The 21162-nt window shown below is 42.7% G+C and overlaps 1 protein-coding gene across 4 annotated transcripts in view; it reads right to left on the bottom strand.

Annotated features, from left to right (window-relative positions):
• Positions 1 to 43: 43 nt before the first annotated feature.
• The window catches only part of nbeal1 (neurobeachin-like 1), a 31462-nt gene continuing 10343 nt past the window's right edge, over positions 44 to 21162 (bottom strand). The window contains exons 10-55 of one of the 4 annotated variants that reach the window (XM_088407526.1): positions 21049 to 21155; positions 20491 to 20577; positions 19076 to 19159; positions 18870 to 18968; positions 18227 to 18798; positions 16936 to 17068; positions 16622 to 16741; positions 16192 to 16501; positions 16035 to 16120; positions 15861 to 15950; positions 15584 to 15761; positions 15375 to 15508; positions 14134 to 14293; positions 13833 to 13935; positions 13597 to 13756; positions 13130 to 13288; positions 12874 to 13033; positions 12699 to 12787; positions 11909 to 12514; positions 11637 to 11812; positions 11233 to 11521; positions 10837 to 11145; positions 10607 to 10756; positions 10365 to 10522; positions 9849 to 9973; positions 9629 to 9755; positions 9364 to 9512; positions 8360 to 8493; positions 8172 to 8273; positions 7902 to 7997; positions 7701 to 7825; positions 7447 to 7587; positions 7218 to 7348; positions 7016 to 7125; positions 6769 to 6886; positions 6532 to 6629; positions 5127 to 5243; positions 4949 to 5038; positions 4707 to 4816; positions 4431 to 4603; positions 4145 to 4239; positions 3930 to 4046; positions 3142 to 3303; positions 2897 to 3045; positions 2209 to 2344; positions 44 to 1550 (exon numbers count right to left, since the gene is read on the bottom strand). In XM_088407526.1, the coding sequence (XP_088263652.1) occupies positions 1461 to 1550; positions 2209 to 2344; positions 2897 to 3045; positions 3142 to 3303; positions 3930 to 4046; positions 4145 to 4239; positions 4431 to 4603; positions 4707 to 4816; positions 4949 to 5038; positions 5127 to 5243; positions 6532 to 6629; positions 6769 to 6886; positions 7016 to 7125; positions 7218 to 7348; positions 7447 to 7587; positions 7701 to 7825; positions 7902 to 7997; positions 8172 to 8273; positions 8360 to 8493; positions 9364 to 9512; positions 9629 to 9755; positions 9849 to 9973; positions 10365 to 10522; positions 10607 to 10756; positions 10837 to 11145; positions 11233 to 11521; positions 11637 to 11812; positions 11909 to 12514; positions 12699 to 12787; positions 12874 to 13033; positions 13130 to 13288; positions 13597 to 13756; positions 13833 to 13935; positions 14134 to 14293; positions 15375 to 15508; positions 15584 to 15761; positions 15861 to 15950; positions 16035 to 16120; positions 16192 to 16501; positions 16622 to 16741; positions 16936 to 17068; positions 18227 to 18798; positions 18870 to 18968; positions 19076 to 19159; positions 20491 to 20577; positions 21049 to 21155 (7214 nt within the window). In that variant the 3' untranslated portion in view covers positions 44 to 1460. Of the gene's footprint in view, positions 2345 to 2896; positions 3046 to 3141; positions 3304 to 3929; positions 4047 to 4144; positions 4240 to 4430; positions 4604 to 4706; positions 4817 to 4948; positions 5039 to 5126; positions 5244 to 6531; positions 6630 to 6768; positions 6887 to 7015; positions 7126 to 7217; positions 7349 to 7446; positions 7588 to 7700; positions 7826 to 7901; positions 7998 to 8171; positions 8274 to 8359; positions 8494 to 9363; positions 9513 to 9628; positions 9756 to 9848; positions 9974 to 10364; positions 10523 to 10606; positions 10757 to 10836; positions 11146 to 11232; positions 11522 to 11636; positions 11813 to 11908; positions 12515 to 12698; positions 12788 to 12873; positions 13034 to 13129; positions 13289 to 13596; positions 13757 to 13832; positions 13936 to 14133; positions 14294 to 15374; positions 15509 to 15583; positions 15762 to 15860; positions 15951 to 16034; positions 16121 to 16191; positions 16502 to 16621; positions 16742 to 16935; positions 17069 to 18226; positions 18799 to 18869; positions 18969 to 19075; positions 19160 to 20490; positions 20578 to 21048; positions 21156 to 21162 lie in introns of all 4 variants that reach the window. The other 3 variants (XM_088407525.1, XM_088407528.1, XM_088407527.1) reach the window with 3 other exon arrangements.

The raw sequence follows: 21162 nt of genomic DNA, 5'->3' as shown, positions 1-21162 counted from the left end.
CTATCTTCATAAAACTTCAGACAAAAAAGCGCAACACATCACGTACTTTTCGTCTATTGTGCAGACAACACTTTAATAATCATTTTCCATTTGTGTGTTTATAAAGTAAGTATGTACAGATTGGGGCGCCAATTTAAAACAACTTCTTACCATATGAGTACCTGGAAAGTGCAAAAAGTACATCTGATAAACACAAAAATAATAATAAAAAAATCATGCTGTACATTACATATTTATATTGTGTTCATAAATAATCAACAGATATACACACGTCCATTTGGTGACAGTCACAGAGAACGATGCAAAGATACAACACAGTACTTCCTCTCAGGAATACCAAAACGCTAAGAACCACCCTTGGATCAAGGCACTCCGTTTGTCGGAAATCTTGACAAGTCAAATGTCAGACGCGAGTGAACAAAAGAAATCAATCAAAGCGAGAGCAGAACGAAAAGACTGCGTCAACGTGTCGGAGGGACACTTTGGCTTAGTAACTCCAACACCTGACAGGCCCTTACACTCACACGTAATGTCGATCACGCGGTCTCCGCAGGATCTTCACACTTTGGCTTTTAGAGTCCAAATGGGCAAAAACACTTTAGTGTAATACACTATGTACGCCGTTGACAGAAAGGATGTGTAGATCGATTTAATACAAAACAAAACACGGTGTACATTACTGTATATATGTTTTGAAGCAGTGCAGAAGGCTAACAGTCGGGGTAAGAGGGTGGCTGCAGGAAGACAAAAGGAGTACATACAGTATAGTATATAGGTGAAATGGTGCAAGGCAGCAAAAGAAGACGACAGCACCCAACAAAATATTGCCGTTAACATTTGGAGGAGCCCTTTGGAGAATTCCTAAACCGTGTCAGAAACAACAGAGGGATTACGAAATGCTACGTTTCGTAAAAAACGCTATCTTAAGCAACTAAAAAACATTCTATAAACAGACTCCGGAAGTCTCAACTGCTCAAAGTTGTGACTTCATGGCCACGTGACAATTCCGAAATGCCACTTCACATGAGCACATGCCCAAGCTGCAAACGTGCAGTTGCTTCAACACAAAAAGCTCAGCGAAAGGAACGATAAAACGACAAATGGACGACGCGTTGTCTCACAACGTGGAACTGCTGAGTGGCGGCTTGGAGGCGACATTCCACCTCTCTGACAAACTAAAGGAGGGGGACAGGAAGGTCACTTGAAAACCTAGATGCACGAATACTATGCGAAGATGATGTGGGGTGATGCTGAAAGCTGCTGCTATTTGTGGATCTGAACCGCAGCGCCAGCGCCGTTCGGTCAGTCCGCAGCAAACGATCGACGGCGCAGTTCATATGGATGAGAGAGAATGAGGCACGCTGACATTGATGGTGGTGCGGCGGGTGAGGATGACCATGGAGGGGATGGGGGGGGGGGGGTTACGGATTGTGGTTAGGGGGGCAGTGACGATGCTCGAGTTAGATGATGTTGTTGGACTCCCCTGAGGAGATCCTGGTCAGCCTCTTGGTGGAGCCCCACAGCTTCCGCGTGATGTGGCCTGAACGCAGCTGAGATGAGCCGAAGTACAGGAAGAAAGGGGTAAGATGAAGGGGTAAGATGAAGGGGTAAGATGGGGGGGTATGAAGCCCAAAGAAGCAAGGAGAGAAGGGGATACGATTTATGAGTGATTAGCTCTCATTCGAATGCCGAAGAAGCAATAAATACAACATCAAAAGTTGAGTCACTCGGATGCGAAAATGTGTGCAATGGCTTACAGTCTGAAACAATTTCCGCTATGTTGCTGCACACAACAAAATACGGTATATTCTATGAGCATTATTTCATCATTTACTGTATTAGCAACATATATATCTCTTTACCGACAAAATACCAACTCTATATTAGTGCAAAATGATCAGGTTGCATTCTTAATAAGCATCTCCTACAGGAATATGGCTTGCAGAAGCAGCAATTAGTGTTGCTCGCGCATGATCACTGGACACTTGACATTATTACTGATGACAACATTTAAAACCGGGACAGCGGAGGAGCGGACGCGAGCTACTGCGGTTTGTGGGTGACAAAGGCGGGGCTGAACTGCAGCTGGTCTCGCTGGTGCAGCAGGCGAGTGGGCGAGCGAGCTCGAAGCGGCGCCAACAAGGGGGAGGCCATGAGCGGCGATCCCTCCAGGCTCTGAGCGATGTAGTTCCTCAGCGAGTTCTTTACCTCGGCTGGCTTGCCCACGCCCACGATGATCAGCTTGCCGTCCTGGAGGCCCACCAGGATGTGACTCTGCTCCTTGGTGATGGATACGCAGCACACGGGCACTCTCATGGCCATGGGCTCCGCGCGCAGCGACAGACTGCGGACAACCACAAGGTTGTTCAAGAAGAGCGAGTCCATGGTAGTGGAAAGTAAAGCCGTACGGTGCAAAGCCAAATTTGAGGGAAAAAGACCTTCGCCCTTTTCGGTATTGCGCAACACTTCATCCTCGTCATCATTGACTTTGGGTCAGTGAGCATCAAAAGGTGTTTTGCTTTTTGTCACTTTGAGACTACAAGGACCACTACTACTAACGCTAAAACGTGACCATATTCAGGCTTGTTGTTGGGCAGCTAAGCGGGTCCTACAAGGTGGGGGGGGGGGTATTGTTAAGCTTGTTTACAGAGTATTGGCGGGATGGTTGCCGTGCGCTCGGGCTTGGAAACGATCAACGTTTAGTAGAAACAAAAATACGCACATTGCTCGGTGAATTGTGTGAGTTGCCACACATTTGTGAGTTGATTGCGCAAGAATAAAGTCGCGTTGTTCCTTCATCCGTGCCCGAACACTCTTTGACTTGAGCTGCTGTCTGGATGAAGTGCTCCAGTGAAGTCTCCTGAACTAACAATGTTATCAATTTTAGGGTCCTTACCTGTAGAGGTCCCGAACGGACAAGTAGCCTTGCTCGCTGCCAGTAATGACAAACTCCCCAGAAACGCATATGTCCGTCATCTGCTCCTTCAGAGGTTCACTGCAAAGGTGCTTTCCATTAACAGAGTATAGGTGGAGGGTGTTTTTATCCTGTTTAAAAAAAGAAAAGAAAAAAATTACCACAGTCCCTTCAACAATCTGAGGTGAATTTCCAGGACATGATGTGTATTAAGGCGATATATGCACTTTTAGAGTTGCTTTGCCCTCCAGACAGGTGTGGACCAGCAAGTGACCCTCCCAGGACACGGCTAAGTGGAGGACGGACAGGGGCAAGGAGCTGTCGCACGGCGGCCGCAGGCAACGTACGTACTGACCTCTGCGCACTGTGTGGATGATCACCACCCCATCCTGATGAACACACAGAGGAAACAGTCAAAAGCATTACATACACAGACCTCCACTAAGGCTAAAACATGATCCTAAGAGAAGAAGAAAAACAACAAATATAATGCTGGGATCTGGTGAAAACTCGGCATATCCGAAACAAAATAAATAAATAAATACATGTTTATTTGGGGACTGCGCCGATTGTAAGCCACAGTTTAAATGAACAAAGCTATTTAGTATAAAATGGATGGGATGAACTGCTTTATAAGGCTGCACATCAAGGAAAACAAACCGGTATAGCAAATGAGTCAAACTTTTTTCAACTCCAATTTAACATCCATACTTAATGCAGTGGATTTTCAAGTAAAATAAAGGATTTCAGGCTCGCAGTCCCCCTAAAACACAGTCATTTGTTAAAGCAGTTCTGGTGAACCACTATTTTGTTTTAGTTGTTATATTTCACTACGCATCATGTAAACTGTTTGCGTTTTAGTGCAGTGTAAGGCATATTGGGGGAAAGTACTGTAGGATCATCTTCACTCCAAACATTCAATTGAATGTGCTGCCAAAAGCACAATTTGTATCAAACGACGTATTTATCATGATAAAACTTGCAGTGACATTACAGCTCGTATCTTAAGGCTCACCCGTGCTCCAGACACAGCCATGTCAAGCTCTGTGCTGATACTAACGCTAAGCACCTCATCTGTGTGGCCGTATAACACCTGAACAGGTTTAGGATGCAGACCTACTGGAGCACCGCCCTGCAGAAAGAGGGGACAAACAGTCAAATCCTTTGTCGTCCACCTCAATATGCTGATTTTCACAATCAAAAATTAACCCGTTGAACGACAACTCGAACCTGCTGTAGAACCTGCCACACCATGCAGGTGGTGTCCCTTGAGCCGGAGATCAGGTGAATGCCACAGTGGTCAGTTGACAGGCAGGTTACAATATCTGGAGGGGATAAAAGATGCGAGGCCAAATGCATACGTTTGGTAAAATGTAATTTAGCCTTCTTTAAAAAAAAAACCAAAAAAAAAACAAAACGGCAGCACGGATATTCATATACTCAAAATCTTGTCTGAAGGCTTGCTGGAGGAACGGGATATCCGGTCCAATTGCGTCTGTATGCACTATATAATTACCCATGTGACGGACGTGCTGCCCGACAGTCTTGCCCTTGACAAGTGAGGTGACTCTGAGGCTGTTGTCCCAGTGGCCTCCGCTGAAGAGTAGCTTTCCATCGTGTGAGATCACAAACAGCCTCGTTGTTACCTCCACACCAGGAGCAAAGGGTCCCGATAGAAAACGCTGGGTCCTGCGGGCAACGAGTTATACAAAAACGATCTATCTCCAACATCAAATAGACTTATTGACTCATGTGACATCATGCATATTTGTGGCAGGTGCAGCATTCTCACTTGCTATGAGACACTGTGGGGTCTTTGATAAAGGTGAAGTAGTTGGAGATATTCTTGTTGTAAGGCAGCCACCCATGGGTCCCAAAAAGACAGTTTTGACTTACTGTCACCTGGAAAAACATGCACAAGGAAAAGTGCATATCCGTCAGTCAATTTGTAAGAAAAAAAAAATACTTTGGTCTCAAAAGAATGGTTAGTCAATTTAACAGGGTATTAGAGGAGCATAAGGCTGCGATGCCTACCATTGTGTCTGGACTCCCTTGACTGATAAATGAGTGGGACTGGTTCTTGGGAACAACAGCTTTAACCAGAGGTACGTTGTCACTGATTCCCTGCAATAACACACGGGGGATAGATAGCGTTGTGAGACGTGGCACGAAATGCTCAAAAGTACGCAAAAAAACGGCAAAGTGGCCAGACCTCCACAAAAAAGGACTTGAGGTTGCTGAGATGTTCAAACAGGACCGGAGGACATGAGTCCAGCAGAGCCTTCCTCTTCTCCACTTCCTCCTGAGAAAGACGAATTGGATGTGGCTCCTGGTTTCACACAGACACAGCCATAGACGGATACGGTTAAAAACATATCATGAATATGAAGCAGATTTTCCCAAATTTTATTGAGCAAAGGCCACCATTTTACATCATGAGAATCTCACATCTCAGTCTCTGCTCTAAACATAAAGTATGAAAATAACAATGATCCCGTCTCAAATGATTTACTGTTGAATTTGGGTCTGTTTAATTAAACACAAAGCGGGTAAACCTGCAGGACTTATTCTGTTGGAAAAAGGCAATGGGCGGATAAACAGGTTTTGACGCATCACGTCGCGCCAGCCAATTGACTTCGAGAATGGACTATCATCACAAGCAGAAGACTCTTAAGGCATGGAAATAATTGGTAAAAATGAAATAAAAGTGCATGGCTCTGAATATTATTTTTGTTTTAACGCCGTTTAATCCCCGTATTTTTTCGGTTAGAATTTTTGGACTCACAACATTTTTATGTGTTTTATCAAGATAAAGCATTGGAAAAAAATCAATACTGAGCTGAAATTTCCGTGGGACTGTTAAAAGAGGCCCCAAACCAAAAGGCACTGATCTATTCTCTAACTGTTTTTGATTGGCACTCCGAAAATTAGCGACTGGAATGTGATTTGTAAAGAATTTTTGTCCCATTGACGCCATTATAAATACAGTAGTCATTTTCCATTTACTGTAAACCAGTTTTTTTTTTTTTTTAACTATGCATTTCTTGCGTTTGTTGTATGAATCCCTTCTATGGTCCCTTGACCGTCAGTCAAAAAAGAACTTGTCGTGTTGAGACCTTTTACACGACTAATCCAGCAGATGGCGTAAGCGCATAGCCAGTGATTTTTCCTCACAGACGCTCCTTGCGCAGCAAAACATTATTATTCAATTAATATGATAGGGGTTGTGAGTTGTCCTTTTGCATTCCTGTTTGAAGGATTTTTTCCCCCCAATTTGTGCTGTAACAAACTAAAAGGTAAACTGTCTGCCTTGAATGAAATACCTCTTGAAACAAAGGTTGTGCAGAAGAACATTATATGAGATTGATAAAGTGCAAACAAAACTTTTTTTCAACATTCTTAAGATAAATACTGCAACTTGTTTCACTTAAAATACAAGAAAACCTAAATGGATTAGGCGGCGCCAAATTATTAGATTATTAGAAAAGTATTGTTTCAGCTCATAACGGACAAGACAATTTTATTTATTTTTTTGCCTTTTTCAGACAACAATTTTGGTTGGCTGAAAATTGAGTGTATTCCTACTAGTAAAGGATCAGCAAAAGGCGCTTCCACACCTTGAGTAACTGGCAGGGAGTCTGCCCAAAGTTGCTGATCATGCCTTCCAGGGCCTTTCGTTCCTTTTCATCAGTAATGGCATCAAGGTCGACTGCTCCTATAAAGCCAAGTTAAAATAAAATATGAGCGCAAGCAATTTCAGTATGATCTACTAAGAGTACAAAAAGAAATAAGGAAATTGTATGGCAATATAGTGCTTGAGAGAATGAAACTGATGACCGCTCCGGATTTTTTACCCTCATATGTGCAGTAGTAGAAAACATTGAGGGCTTCTACAGCGGCGGGACCCCTCTGCTTGTAACCGAAGATGAGATCGATCCACTCATTAAGGTGTGCTGACACATATTCAGACTCCTGTCACAGCAACATAATCACAGAAGTCGACCAGAAGATTAAATCCCATTTGTCATACTTGTATGACAAAAGGCAAGAAACAGGAACGTAGCACAGACAAGGAGCAGATGAACTAGAACAAAAGCTCACCAGGGCTTTGCGGTGTTTATAGATAAAGTCCTCAGGGGACTTGGCCCATTTGGGGAGAATGACATCATTTACTTTCTCTTTGGTTATCTGCCGTCGACCAAGGTCAAAGTCTGGGTGACAGCGGGGCACATAGACGTGTAAGTATCACTTGTCTTATTGTAACCATATGTATCAAAACCTTTGAGTTCATAGAGAGCCTCACCATTGTGATTCTCAAGAAACTCTGGGAAGTAGAAGAACTCAGGGATAAGCTCCTTGACGTCGTTGGGATTGTCCATGAGAGTCAGCCAGGTTGCCGGAATGGAGTGGAACTGGCGGTCGGCGCAATCAAACCTGAAGACGATCAAAAATGATTGTATATCCACTGGCATCCACAAAAGCTGTCTTTTATGATTGCGGTAACATCCTGAAAATTGGGAAGACCCGCTTACCGTCCACTCTGGAGTTGGATGTGCAGAGAGGTGAAAGGCTCAACTCTGATCAGATAGTGCATCACACCAGCTGCACTCGAATAGTGGGTGCCATAATGAAACTTGTCGACCGTTCCTGTTGGGTCCTCAAAACTTTCATACCTGACAGTCACGAGAAAAAGATCAAGTACAAAAGATACGCAAACTTTTCCTGCAACCGTATAATATATTGTAAACACTGTACTGCCCACACGGTACACAAAGCTGACGCGTACTTTTCTCGAACGGTCTTGGCGTTGCGGTCGTTCTGTACTGCCACCGGCTTTGACAAATCCCTAAATACCAAGGGATCCGAAAGATCCAGCTCAATCGAGGTGTAGTCTGCCAAAACCCAGGGAAACTATTGACAAAGATACAGAAGAGGTGAAACATCTGGCAGAGCCTTCACTGGTCATGTTTTCAGTCAGAGAACATACCACTGGATACTGAGCCAGGTCGTTGTATGTTCTACCAGCAATTGTGTTGAGTTGCATTAGGTAGTCAAAGTTGGAAATCTCCCGGTTGACCCATTTCTATGAACAATTTAAACGAGATAGCAGATGACATATTCCACATTTCAGATCAGGTAATCTTCTACAGATACTTGATGAAGTTGTCTATCTTTAAACCCGGAATTATTTTGGGTCTAATGTTGTCTCTTATACAAAACTAATGAGAAATCAATCCCGTACAACAACGTTCCTCACATGTGTTAATCCAGAGGCTTTAAGGAGCTCTTGCGGAGAACGGGTCCCATACAGACTGAGAGATCGCAATAGCAACATGCGGTCGTACACCTTATTTCTTGCCTGTAAATGGGAAAACGGTGGAGTTACTGTATCGCTAGTTATCAAGAAGTGAAGGTCAGACAGGTTCAAGGAAGCTGATAGATCACCTTTTTCTTGAAGTTGAGAAAGTAGTTGGTTTGGTCGATAAGGAAGATCTCCAGAGCTGAGCGACGAAGATTATATCGCCGTAGATGGATCTCGCGAATCTGACTCAGGGGCCATTTAAAATCATGGCCCACACCTTCAACAAACATACAAGTACATTCATCATGATTGGTGTTTGCTTTAATCTACGCTGCACACAATGCCCCAACATCATAGAAATCGCGGTTTATAATACTGGTACTATCCAAGTAATACAAAATCTTTTTTTTTTTTAATTTAACAATTACCTCCGGCATATTTTTAATTGATTAGCAGAAATATGTACATTTTGAAATCCAAGCAGCTACTTTTTTCTCACGCTTTGAATCCTACGGCTTATTGTTTAGTGCGGTCTATCTGCAGTTATATGACAAGTCACCAAGGGGCAATCCAAACATTTCTGTGAAAGCAGCCATTAAGAAAACAAACTCAACAACAGCTGGGATACCTGGGGTCAGAACAAAATATTTGCACCCACCGAACATCAGCGTAATTCGTGGATAGAATTGGTGCAGAGGCTGACGAGGAAGTCGAAAGCGTGTTACTGATGAGTTGATGCAGTATTCTAACAATCCGAGTGTGTTAAGTTGAACATTTGTTGGTGCTGCTCATATTTCTAAAAATGCAGGAATCTTCAGTCTTCGTTGAAGGTGTGTTTGTGCTGCTCCTATTTCTAAACATGCAGCTATGTTCAGTCAGTGTTGAAGGCATGGTGTTGCTGTAGCCGGGCAGTTAGAAAAAATGCTTTAAATAAAAACATTTAAAAAAACTTCAATGTACCACCTTGCTGCATAGATGATGACGAAGGGGAGAGGTTTTAGGTATCGGTCTGGATATAGGACTTTTGTTCGATTTTGTTCGATGTTCGATTAGGTTAGGTGTCAATTCAAATAAGGATTATTCAGTCTTTTTTGAGGTTTGTGAGCTACTGCCTACATTTGTAACACAATAACACAAAGAGACACACCTTCGTCTTTCTCCTGGCTGCAGTCAAAAAAATAGATGTGCTGGGTTGTGAGTTCCAGGCGGCCAGGAATTACGTCGACCACCGTCACCAGCTGACATTCTTCCAACAGAATCAGTTTTTCCTTTTGACCTGCCTCTTCTGCTTCAATCCTGTAGAAACAACATATAGAAAATATGAAACCATTAAAACAACTCCAAATTTCTGACCTAGCAAGCATGCTAGAGTGATATCAACTGTGGGGGAACTGATGATGTCAATTACTGACTGGTTATTCGTGACTGCCAGGTCATCCTCTGGCAGCTCCAAGATGTCATCTTCCAGGTTGGTGACTTTGACCTGCTTCACAGCTTCCAGGAGCAGAGATTCCGCATTTACAAACTGTTGATGAACACCTGAGCAAAATCACAGACGATAAAATATTAGATTTTTTTTTTTTTTTTTTAATGTAAAACAGTTCAATTAAACAATGGGATTTTGAGTCGTACCAAGGTTGTCTCGCAGGGCGCTGGCCTCCCTATAAGGGTCAAAGTTGTCATTGCGGATCAACTTCAACCTCATACGGGAAAAGTTCTCCGCGCTGGACAGCTTCCAGTGCATCTTCTTTGGTTGCCTGTTATTCCAAGATGAAACTTTCCTTCAGAAGATGTTGCGTCATCAGTGCGAATGAGTGGTCAATTTTCAATCATCAACCCCAATAACCTCCATCCCTAACTCTTGAATGGAGAAATGCGCTTTACAGTAGGATGTCTGAATCTCTCAAATTGAAAATGTACTCAACATTTTCAAGTGACTGCATGATTGAAGGATCATGCATAATATTACTTACATAAGATGTCAGCATGTGAGACATCAGTTCAGCAAAGAAATGATTAAAAGATGTGTGCATTGTTAGATGTGTGCTTTTTTTAACTCAAAAAACAAGACCACTATTGTGAATGATGTCAGACTCCATTTTGGGTCGGCTATTTCAAAATGTAAGAAATGAAAACTAAGATCACAACCTTTCAGCCCAGGGCCCCCTCTCACAAACAAGGCCTCGCCGTGCTGCCTTCCACTGTCTGAGAGAGGCGCCGTTCTGGCTATGCTGTTGCTTTAACATGCTGTTGTATCTCAAGTTCTCCTGACGACTTTGGCGGGAGAACGGCTCGACGAAATGGTCCTGAAGTAAAAAAAATAGAATGGGTGAAATGTAACGGTAAATTCTTGCATTTCATTAGAATCCAATTTGGGGTTTTTAATTAACCTGAAAGCAAATTTTGCTCTCGCCCCTTTGTCGTTCTCTTTTATGCAGGTTGATCATGAAGGCCTCAAAACACTCCTTCCAGTACAGTGCCATGCTCTCGTGGCCCTGACTGAAGGTCTCAATTTCATACTGCTTCATGTATGGAATTATCTAAAAATATAAATGGAAAAAAACTTTACGGATGCTGTCATCTCGTCACCTAAAACGTCACTGTACAATCCGTCTCGTACATATTTGTCCAGGTAGACGCGCCACTCCGGTGAGTTGCAGTATAATTGGAAGTCCTCAAAGAATGATGGGCTGCCATTGGTATCAGGCAGCTGCGGCAGATGCAGCTCCATATAGAGGAGGCGATGAACTTTGGAGAGGAGTGTTCGCAACAGAGGAACCAGGAATGAGTATGTTTCTTCTGTCTTCTCCTGGACAGAGCGCCGCAGGATGCACTCAACTTTGCCCAGCAGGTAGCAGGCCTCATCCTGGCTCGCCACTTCCTTCATTTGTAGAATAAAATTGAGCTTGGCTGTGGCTATTGCGCACACCTGTAATTTCAGAAAAAAATATTTGTTTTGATGACAGACAGACAGGCAGACAGACAGATGACAAAAAGAATTAGGACAATGTTTCACCTCTGAATCCTCTTGTGCCATGAAGCCGAGCAACAATCTCAGTCCAACTTGAGAAAGCTGGAACCATTGGGTGCCAGCAGAATACCAGACCATAAGACAGTCCATCAGTGTTACAGTCTCCTCCAACACCTTCTCTGTCCACAAAGCTGGGTTGATAAGGCCCTCGGCTTGCAGGAAATCTTGGACCACGTGAAGTAGACGGACTGCGTTCTCCGTGTGTTGAGGCAATGTGGCAGCAGACGCCTCACGGTTATCAGTCACGGCCAATTCCAACATGCGTTCCATGAGACTAGAAAGAGATTGCACAGAGAGAAAGAAAAATATGAACTACATTTGCATGTGGAAGCACTTCACCTGCTCCTGGAGCAAATGAAGCACGTTCAGCCCTTTGAAAGAGGACAGACCTAAGTTTAATTTGATCGACAGGAAGTAGCAGCTCATTGGCTGTTCCAAGTTTGGTGAGGGCTGAAAAGACCTGGCCCCGCTCCAGCCACGCCGAATCGTCAGAACCTTCAACTCCACGCCACATCACGCAGAGCACTATCTCCAGCAACATACTGTACAATTCTTCCTCAGCCCGCTAGAAGGCAATGACGGATAAAGTTAATTACCTTTACGTGAATAGTTTGCATTTCTTCAAGACTATGCGAGCTTTTAACCAAATCTTTTTTATCACCTCAGTGTTATTGAAGCTCTCCCCCAGTGAGATATTGTCCGTGAAGAGAAAGGTTTCTTCAGTCAATGAGGCGTTTGGATCGACACTTCCAGAGTTGCCTGGAAATGGCTTTGATGCTTCAAGTGGAGAGGGTGTACTGGGAATACTGCCAGGTGTCTGGCTGCCACTCTCCAAGCCCTCGTAGACCTGCAGGTGAGACAGGTCAAGGAGCAAGCCTCCAGATTTTCCCAAGAGCCAGGGCTTGACTTGGGTTTGTGGCTCAGCTGAAGCAGACGATGACGGAGTGTCCAGTAGTGAGGTGACATCACTGTTCTCCATGCTGTCTAGAGAACGAGTGTCACCCATGCTAAGCCAGTCATCTTCGAGGCGGTCCAAACGGCTAGCACTGCTTGTCCTTGTTCCCCGGGGTAGCGGCAATTCCAGGCGATTGTTATTGCTCCCGTTTGGTTGGTTCAAGTCCAGGCTGCAGGTGCTGACTGTGTCTGCACTTCGCGATGGTAATGAGCCTTCACCTCGTAGGTAGAGTCGTGCAAGAGTATCCTGCCAACACTGCTGCTTTGAAATCTGGCAAGCAGCTTCTTGTTGGGACTGAAGAAGCTGGTACACCTAAGCATAAAGAGGGATATTAAATATAGTTTTTCAAGATTTTAAGAGTGAATTTTAAGGTTTATTTTGTTCACATGGCGGGGTCTTGACCATTTAAAAAGTTGGTTGATGCTTGATAAAATATTTCAACGTCTTACTATCAACAAAAAAAATAGGTAGAAAGAAATAGTCTGTGCTTCCTCACCCGCTTGCAGACAATGAGCCGCACACTGGGTCCAGTTCTATGAGTGAGCTGAACTAGTGCCATCAGATCCTTGTAGTTCACCACTTGATCTTCATGTTATGAGCACACACATGAAGATTAAACTTAGTTTTTTTTTCCTGTGTTACATTATTATTATTGTGAACAAAAAGCTGACCTGTGTGCAGAACCTGATTGAGGAGACAACGAATAAGAGTTGGCGTGATATGAACATCGGAGAAGAGCAGTGACAGTCCGTTGTAACCCGCCTCCCTCAGTCTCAAACGCTGCTTGTTTTTCTCATAAATGCGATCACATCGTAACATACGCTCAAACAGCTGTGCAGAGGCAGGTATAAAAAATGTGTGAATTCAACAAGCTCTGAGATGAATGATGGCATTTTTGTGCTTCCGGTGGAGTTGGTTGTAACCCACCTTGAAGACAAGTTCTCTAAGGCGGTCAGAGTGTTTATTGTTGAGCAAAAGAGCATAGCAGGAGTCAGCAGCGCCAGGCTCAAAGAGCAGCAGAAAAAGCTGGTCCCTGGATGGACTGCTCTGAAGGAGGCTGAGTAACATCTCTAATAGCCCACAAATCTTCAACACACATTTTATTTTCAAATTAGTCACCGATAAGAGAACACCACAGCCATGTTCAATTATCTGAGATATTTAATATATTAATATAAGGCACCCTTACAGTGGCCCGCAAATAGCAAAAATCTGAAGCTAACTGACACTTTTTGGCATTTATTGGGAGAGGGAGTAATCTGCCTTTGTGCCCCCCATACAGCATAAATTAATATTTTCTCTCTCTCTCTCTCTATATATATATATATATTAATATATATATTAATATATATTATTATATTAGATATTAAAATGTTAGAACAACTCATCCTCACCTGATCTTCATCTCCAATACCAGCGATGTATCCAATAATGCTGTGCATCTCCTCCTGTGACACGCCTTTGCTGATGTAGTACTTGATTAGGTCGTAGAGAGATGTACGGATGTTCAGAATGTCATCCTCACTTAGGGCACTCTCTTTCTTAATGTTTTTCCTGAAATGAAAAGCAGAGTTTCATTTTTTCTCAGGTAGTACTTGATTAGCCATAAAGTTGGGGAAGTGAATCTCACCCGTAATATAGGCGTATGACATCCAAAAGGAATCGGACACCATATTTTTTACGGAACTGCTTCCTGTTGTCTTTGATGACAGTGGTCATGTACTGTATATGACCTTCAAAATAAAGAAAGAACATCATAAGAACTCAGAACTTCATAAAGAAATGTAACCAATTTATCATTTTACATTTGCATATATCAATCAATCAATCAATCAATGATTGATATATATATATATATATATATATATATATATATTTTTTTTTTTTTTTTCCCCCTGTTTTAAGATCTCCCCCCTGTTTTAAGATCTCACCTATTTGTAAAGGGAAGTCCCCTTTGTTCCAGATGTTGAAGTTGAACAGCAGATGTGTGTGAAGTTGTTGCAGCAGACCCTGATTCTTCTCATGTGTCACTTGCTCTATCAGCAGCTGCATTGCTACAAGCACACTAACATCAATGTGTCCTCCTGGAAGCTGAAAACATACACCTTAGTTTCAATACACTGTGTACTGTAACTGTATATGGATTCACAAATAACCCTAACCAAAACACTAGAACAGGATCTCACTGGAATGGATAACAAATTAGTTTATCTGCAGATTTACTACTTAAGAGCGTGTGGTGGTTTAGTCATGAGGAATGATTTCATCCATCCATCCATCCATCCATCCATCCATCCATCCATCCATCCATCCATCCATCCATCCATCCATCCATCACATCCATTTTCTAGAGCCACCTATCCTCACAAGGGATGCAGGCTTGCTTGTGCCTATCCCAGCTGGTTTCGAGCAGTAGGTGGGGGACACCCTGAACTGGTTGTCAGGCAATTGTAGAGCACACAGAGATGAACAACCTAATCACACCCAAGGACAATTTAGTATATCTAATACACCTGTGCCATGCATGTTTGGGGTGTGGGAGGAAGCCGTTGAGTCCAGAGAGAACTCACAGAGGCTCGGAGAGAACATGCAAAGTCCACACAGTAAGGCCGGAGGGAGGTGGATTTGAAGTCGGGTCCTTTTAACAGTGAGGTGAACGTGCTATTCACTGTGCCACCGAGCCGCCTAAGGAATTATTTCCTGCCGTTTTAATCTGCGTCTCAAAGAGGACTTGTATTTTGCCACAGTATGAATGCTGATTGAGATGCACTTCTCTTGTACTCCCCTCAAAAATCTCTCAGTTTCTAAGAATTACTAAATAAACACAAACAGTATGTCAAATAGAAGGAAGCCGCATAACTTAAAAACAGGGTTTGCATTTTTATAAACACTAATACATTTGTAATCACCTGATGTGTTCATTCTTCTTGTCTTGCAATATAACCCACTCTACAGTGTGAGTATGGTGACATACCATTGCTTGGTTAGGCATATTGTGAAAGACTTCATGGAATTCAAGTGCCCACAAGAGCTTCAGTCACAGAGCAATTTAAGTTGATGCTAGTGACCTTTTGTTTCACACACTGGGCAAGTGAACTTTGCACAGAGCGACCGCATTCCTTACAAAGCCTACCAGACTGTGAATGTGGAAAAATAAGACTCAAACTCAAACCTTCTGCAGCAAAGCTCCCAGAGTTGCAACACCATACGAATGGAGCAGAGTCTCCTGGTTGATAGCATGCCTCTGTAGAAAATGTTTCAGCACCAACAGAAAGGTAGCCACTAGGTTCTTCTCCAAACGCGCTTCTGATACAAGATATAACAAAATGAAGACTTCATCTGCTGCTTGTTAATGCACCAGCAGGGTGAGGCCAACCAAACCTGAAGCCCTGTTTGATGGGAGAATGACCCATTCTCCATCAGCGGGAGTGGTCACATCTGGGGTGATGAGGTCTGACCCAGTTGAAACATCACTATTTTGTTGTTCAGGGGTCATGACCGCCAGCTGCTCTAGTATAGGAAACAGCACTTGCAGTCCACCTACACAATTGATCATGTCCTATAAAAGATACAGAGTACAATACAAATAACATGCTATTTAGTGGATGTTTTGTGCACGGACTGACAAAGTCAATGTGAATTTTTGGGATGGCCTAACCTTAATGTCCCAATTAACAACTTTTTTCCCAGTCAGACGTCCATGCAGTTTGTTGGGGGAAAGATCAAGACAGATTGGGTTTTGACATGCCTGTTGGCAAAGGTTGGTTATAGTTTCGGGCTAAACTTGGCAAATATTACAGTACATAGATGATTTGAAAGATGAAGAAATTACCTTTGGTGAATAATGCAGCAGCAGTTTGCTTGAAAGATCACCAAGTTCTGCCTCCTGGGCTTTTAAGGGAGACACACAATTTGGACCTGTGTAGAAACAGCATTATTTACAATTACTTTTTAAGTCCCCCATCTGTTTGTCATCTCCATCTGTTTACCAGCACTGCAGAGGCCTTTGATGTGGCTGGACTGGAGGGCTTCATGAAACACCATAACACTTGCCAGCTGACCCTGCAAGGATGTGGGGGTTCCCCACTCACTGTCCTGGGTGCCTGCTGAAATGAGCTTTGTCACAGACTCAGGCTTTCCGCTCAGTAGCCCGCCCCAGGTGTGTGGCGAAAGGATGCTACCCAATGAAGAACGTGTGTTGGGTGAGGTGGCTGATGAGAAAGGGGGGTCAGGGATCTGGGAGGGTGGCGGAGTTGTGGTCCGGTGCCCAGCTGAGCCAATGCAACAGGAGGTAAATGGCTGTGGGAAGGGGAGAGACATCACTTAGGATTCTGCATTCACTAGTTATTCCCAGTGAATAACTATACATTACTACACACTATGCTTGGAAGGTTTCTTATTCTAACTATTGAGTTTCACCTCAGTCATGGTGGGATACTTCAGGGGGGCAGAGAGTTTCTGCTGTCCATCCACATAAATGTAGACAAGACTTTGTCCAAATGGTCTCTTTCCAGGTATGTGCACCACACCAATGCTGTGCTGTTGACAAGAATAACATAGGCCCATACCTATACTGGATCTGTTAAAGTGTGCAAGCCCTTTAGGGCAAAATGTTATGAACGAGGCAGACAATGTTTGGCGAAGGCCCTTAGTTTAAAATTTGCTCAATAAAAAATCTTTACTTTTGACAGCAATATGCTGTAGTCAGTGTAATGTAATTGTGTGTCGCTCACCCAGAGGGAGTCACAGAAGCAGTTGTCGGGTAGCTGGACTGTGACATATTCTTTCTTTGTGCAAACAGCCACCACCAGGACACCCGCAGAGCTTATAAATGCCTCAAACCCTGTGCCGCCCGAAGTAAAAAAGCTGCATGGGTTGGAAAATGGAGAAATGATGTTCTTAATAACAGACATGGTCTGAATACAATATTTACACAACAATGTAAGTCAAACATTACAGTAATGCACAATTTTCTGTGTGTGTGTGTGTGTATATATATATATATATATATATATATATATATATATATATATATATATATATATATAAAAACATAAATAATGTTGAATGTACAACAATATATTTGTTTCACTGAAAAAAGATTTATCATTTAATGAAGACATAAAGGTCAAAGTTTGGCAAAGTTTTGTCGCCTACAGAAAGTAGTGTGAAAATTGAAACAAAAATGTACTTCAAATACAAAAATATGTTACATAGCATAAGCAAATTAAGTAGTGGTGCTGTGAGATCCAAATTTAATATTTTGTATGACTTCCATGGACTGCATCCATGCGGTTCGGCAAGCATTCTTACAATTTATTGATGAAGGTTATTAGCAATTGTTTCTACAAAATGGAGAAGCGACAAGACTGTAAGGGACTGTATATATACACACATTTATTTCCTCTTTTGGCTTAATTTAATTGTGTTAATTTAATTGTGTGTGACTTGGATGCACAGCCTAAAGTCGTGTGTGGGTTATCATTGGTATTAGTAATTCATTTGTTGTCCAATCAGAATTAAACATTTGTGTGATGCTATACCAGAGTGAACTTTACAGGGCCTTCAGACTCTAGTTTGCAGGCCCGGTACACACTTAATAGAATTTTTTTTCTTAAGGATTTGAATCAATCAGATTTCAATTTCCAATTCCTGGGGCCTTTCCACAGCCATCAGTGACATCAACACTTTTGCATCCTTGGTTTGGTTTTAGGCAACTCCAGTGTGATTAATTGCATGAAGGCAGAAGCGGACACTTTAAATTATTAGAAATTTATTTTCAAGGGGTATTTGGGGGAAAAAAAATACAATCTCTTGATACCATAAGTATAGTGCAGTTCAAAAAGGTATGATACGATGAATTTCTTGCCATTTTACATACAACGTTCCAAATATTTGTCAGGACTGGAAACGTAGTATTTTATGTAAAGACAGTATCTATGGTCAATAAGATTTGATGTTGTTGAAAAGTGTTTTGTCTCTTGTTTTTATTTCTCTCACCTGTTTTTTTTTTTTTCCACTAACCTGTAGAGCTGCTTTCTTTTGTCTTTGCTGATTGGACCCAATTGATCTTGGTCGAGGGACAACCAGGCCAGGAAGCTGAATGCAGAACCTGGCCAGCGCTGAACTGTCGGAACTGCAATGCCAGCCATGCTGGGCGACAAATCAAAGTATTGCATTGCACTTTCCAGACCCTGCTTACGCACCATGGAGAGAAGAGATTTCAGAGCCGGTCCCACATAAGGGTGTGCTTGGCTGGACTCTGGAGGTCTCAGAAGATGCAGGAGCCGAAGGAGATCTCTGGCACTCAGGGACTGGGAGCCAAGAGCTCCTACCAATCGCAAAAGGCTCTCTGCGCAAATTCGATGTAGCCGCCGGTGGCACTCAAGGACAGCCAACGCTCTTAAGACCATGGCAGCATTGACACAGGTGGTGCGTGTCTGCCGATTGAGGCAAATGAGGCGACAGAGCCAGTCTGCAGCATAAATCTGCAACTCGGATGAGTCCAAATCTGGCAGCCACTGGATGAGCAGGAGTAAAGGCTCCACATTGCTGATTCCCAAAAGGCCCACTGACGTGTGCTCACCCTCCACTGCCTACACATACACAACCAAAGATACACAAAAGATGAGTACACAACCTACAGGAATAACAAATCTAGCCTCACCATGTTCATCAGCTCCTTAAGGAGTTGTCGAGATGGCTGGCCGAGCGAAACGAGGACTTCGTACAAGTGATTATAACCAATTCTTTCTTTGAAAACCTCCTGTGATGTGGGCAAAAAAAGTTGCTTTATTAATAACAGAAAATGTCATACAGCTGTCTTGGAAATTTTTATGTAAAGTACATCTAATTTATTAAATGATACTTTACCTTTGCAGCTGGTGATTTATGCATCACTGTAGTGAGGGCTTTAATAGTTGCAACAGCAAGGGAGTCTAACCTTCCTTGTATCACCTGAAAAAATATTTGCATCAGCATTGTGCTTGTAAATATTTTGTTATGAAAAAAACATGGGGAGTGTAAATCAAAACATGTCAAAGCTAAAATTGATTTATTGAATACAACATGAAATGAAAAGATGGCAGTGTTTGGTTTTGATCCAGGTAAGTGGCAAAACGTGAGTAAAATCATCAGCAATGGTTAGATCTCTCACTGTAGTAGCTGCAGGGATCAAAGTTTTTAACAGCATATTACCTTGAAAAGACACACATATCTTGGTCACAAAAAATGAAAATGAAAACACTCATTTACACACGCAAGCACAAACATGCATAATTCTACCCAAAGCCATCCACAATGTTCATCATCACACAACCAAGGAAAATTCATGCAACCCACGCACCAGAACCTAAACCATGAAAACAAACACATCTCCATCCAGCTCTGTCGTGCTCCTGTCCAAACAGGTGCAGTGTTTCTTACTTTAATATTTTAAGAGAGATGGCAAAAAGTTTGAATTTTGGACCAGCTGGAATGGGACTGTGTTAAAAATGTCAATGAACCCAAATCCCCTAACACCCTTGAACTCTGGAAGGACAAACACTGTTCTAATGTGAAAGCATTCAAATGGAATCCAAAAATAAGTGTGGAAAACAAAGACAACATTAAGGGGAGGGAAAACATATGATTCAATTAAATGAAGCTAGCTGGCAAAGTGGGGATGCATGGCGCTCACTCCTCAGCAAGACTGCAGAGATTTGCTATAACACTATTCACCAGTTTAGTCCATTCCAGATACAGGCTTTAAAGATACATTCTGTTAAATCTAACCATTTATCCTATAATACAAGCTGCTCTAAAGCTGCTCATGTCCAGTGTATGTCGTGCTGGAATTGAACAGATGAAGAAACAAAACATGCCAAATGGGCTGTATTAGCTGCCTTTTCATTCAGTTTTGGCTAGCTAAAAAAAAAAAAAAAGCACATGGATCTAACTGACAAATGCACCTTCAGATATCTTGAGCAATGCTGCGCTTAAAACTTAACTAATCTAAACAGCAGCTCTGTGAGTAAGGCAAAGTATTATGAATGAGAATTGTGGAAAACAGAAGAGAACATTAAGATATTCATGCAAAAATCAAAAGTAATGGGTAATAGTATATGTGAGAGTGTTGAAGAGCTACAGTATACATTTGGCTATATACAAAAAGTAATGATTTACACTGGGCAGGGGCTGGTGAGGGTCTTGCTGTGGAGTGGCCAATGTCTGGTCAGGTCAGAGGGGGGTGGGGGTGGATAGTGAATGGGGGAGGGTGGGGGGTTGAGTTTGAACTTTCTCTGTTGTACCTGAATGTCTCTCCCTTCTGTCAGTAACCTGTTGTTGGTTATATCTTTCTGGTCCTTGTCTGCCGTCGTGCACCTAGCATTAACCAGCTGACACACACAACAGGCAAGATGTCAGCACAGCGCGTGGGAGAGTTGAGAGAGCAGAGGGTTGGAAGGGTCAAAGGTTGGTGCAGGGGAGGGAGAATGTTGTGAGTAAAGTGGTGGGTGAAAGGTGAGAAGACATGACCCTCAGCGGGGGTCACTGTGGAGGAGTGATGGTGATCCAGCCGAGCTGTAGAGAGTTACCATGCATGTTGTGTATAATTTTTACGCAGAGAGCATCAAATGAACTAAAAATGGCAAAGACTGCAGCGTGCTAGAGATACTGTTGGTCCAAAAAAACTTTTGTGTCACATACATAGGTCAATATACTTTTCAAACGTTCCTGCTGAATGGAGAAAGTTTTTTTTTCTCTTAACCTTCAAAATAAGAGAAACTACCAGGTTTTCCAAAGCTACAGAATATCTGAATTTCATAATGAACCATCAAGTTACAGTATCTAATCCGCGAGGAAGTTACCTTGCTATTCTGGAGTAGTCGTGTAAGATGCTCAAAGCAATTACTGTTGAGGAAGATGGCTTGTAGAACAGGCCTGTCTGAACAAAGGAACATATCCCTCATTGTGTCTTTGTG

Source organism: Hippichthys cyanospilos, chromosome 2 (assembly GCF_059441005.1).
Source record: "Hippichthys cyanospilos isolate Australia breed blue-spotted pipefish chromosome 2, RoL_Hcya_1.0, whole genome shotgun sequence".
Taxonomy (NCBI): domain Eukaryota; kingdom Metazoa; phylum Chordata; class Actinopteri; order Syngnathiformes; family Syngnathidae; genus Hippichthys; species Hippichthys cyanospilos.
The sequence above is the reverse complement of the archived record's forward strand: the minus strand, read 5'-3'. Positions and strand labels throughout refer to the sequence as shown.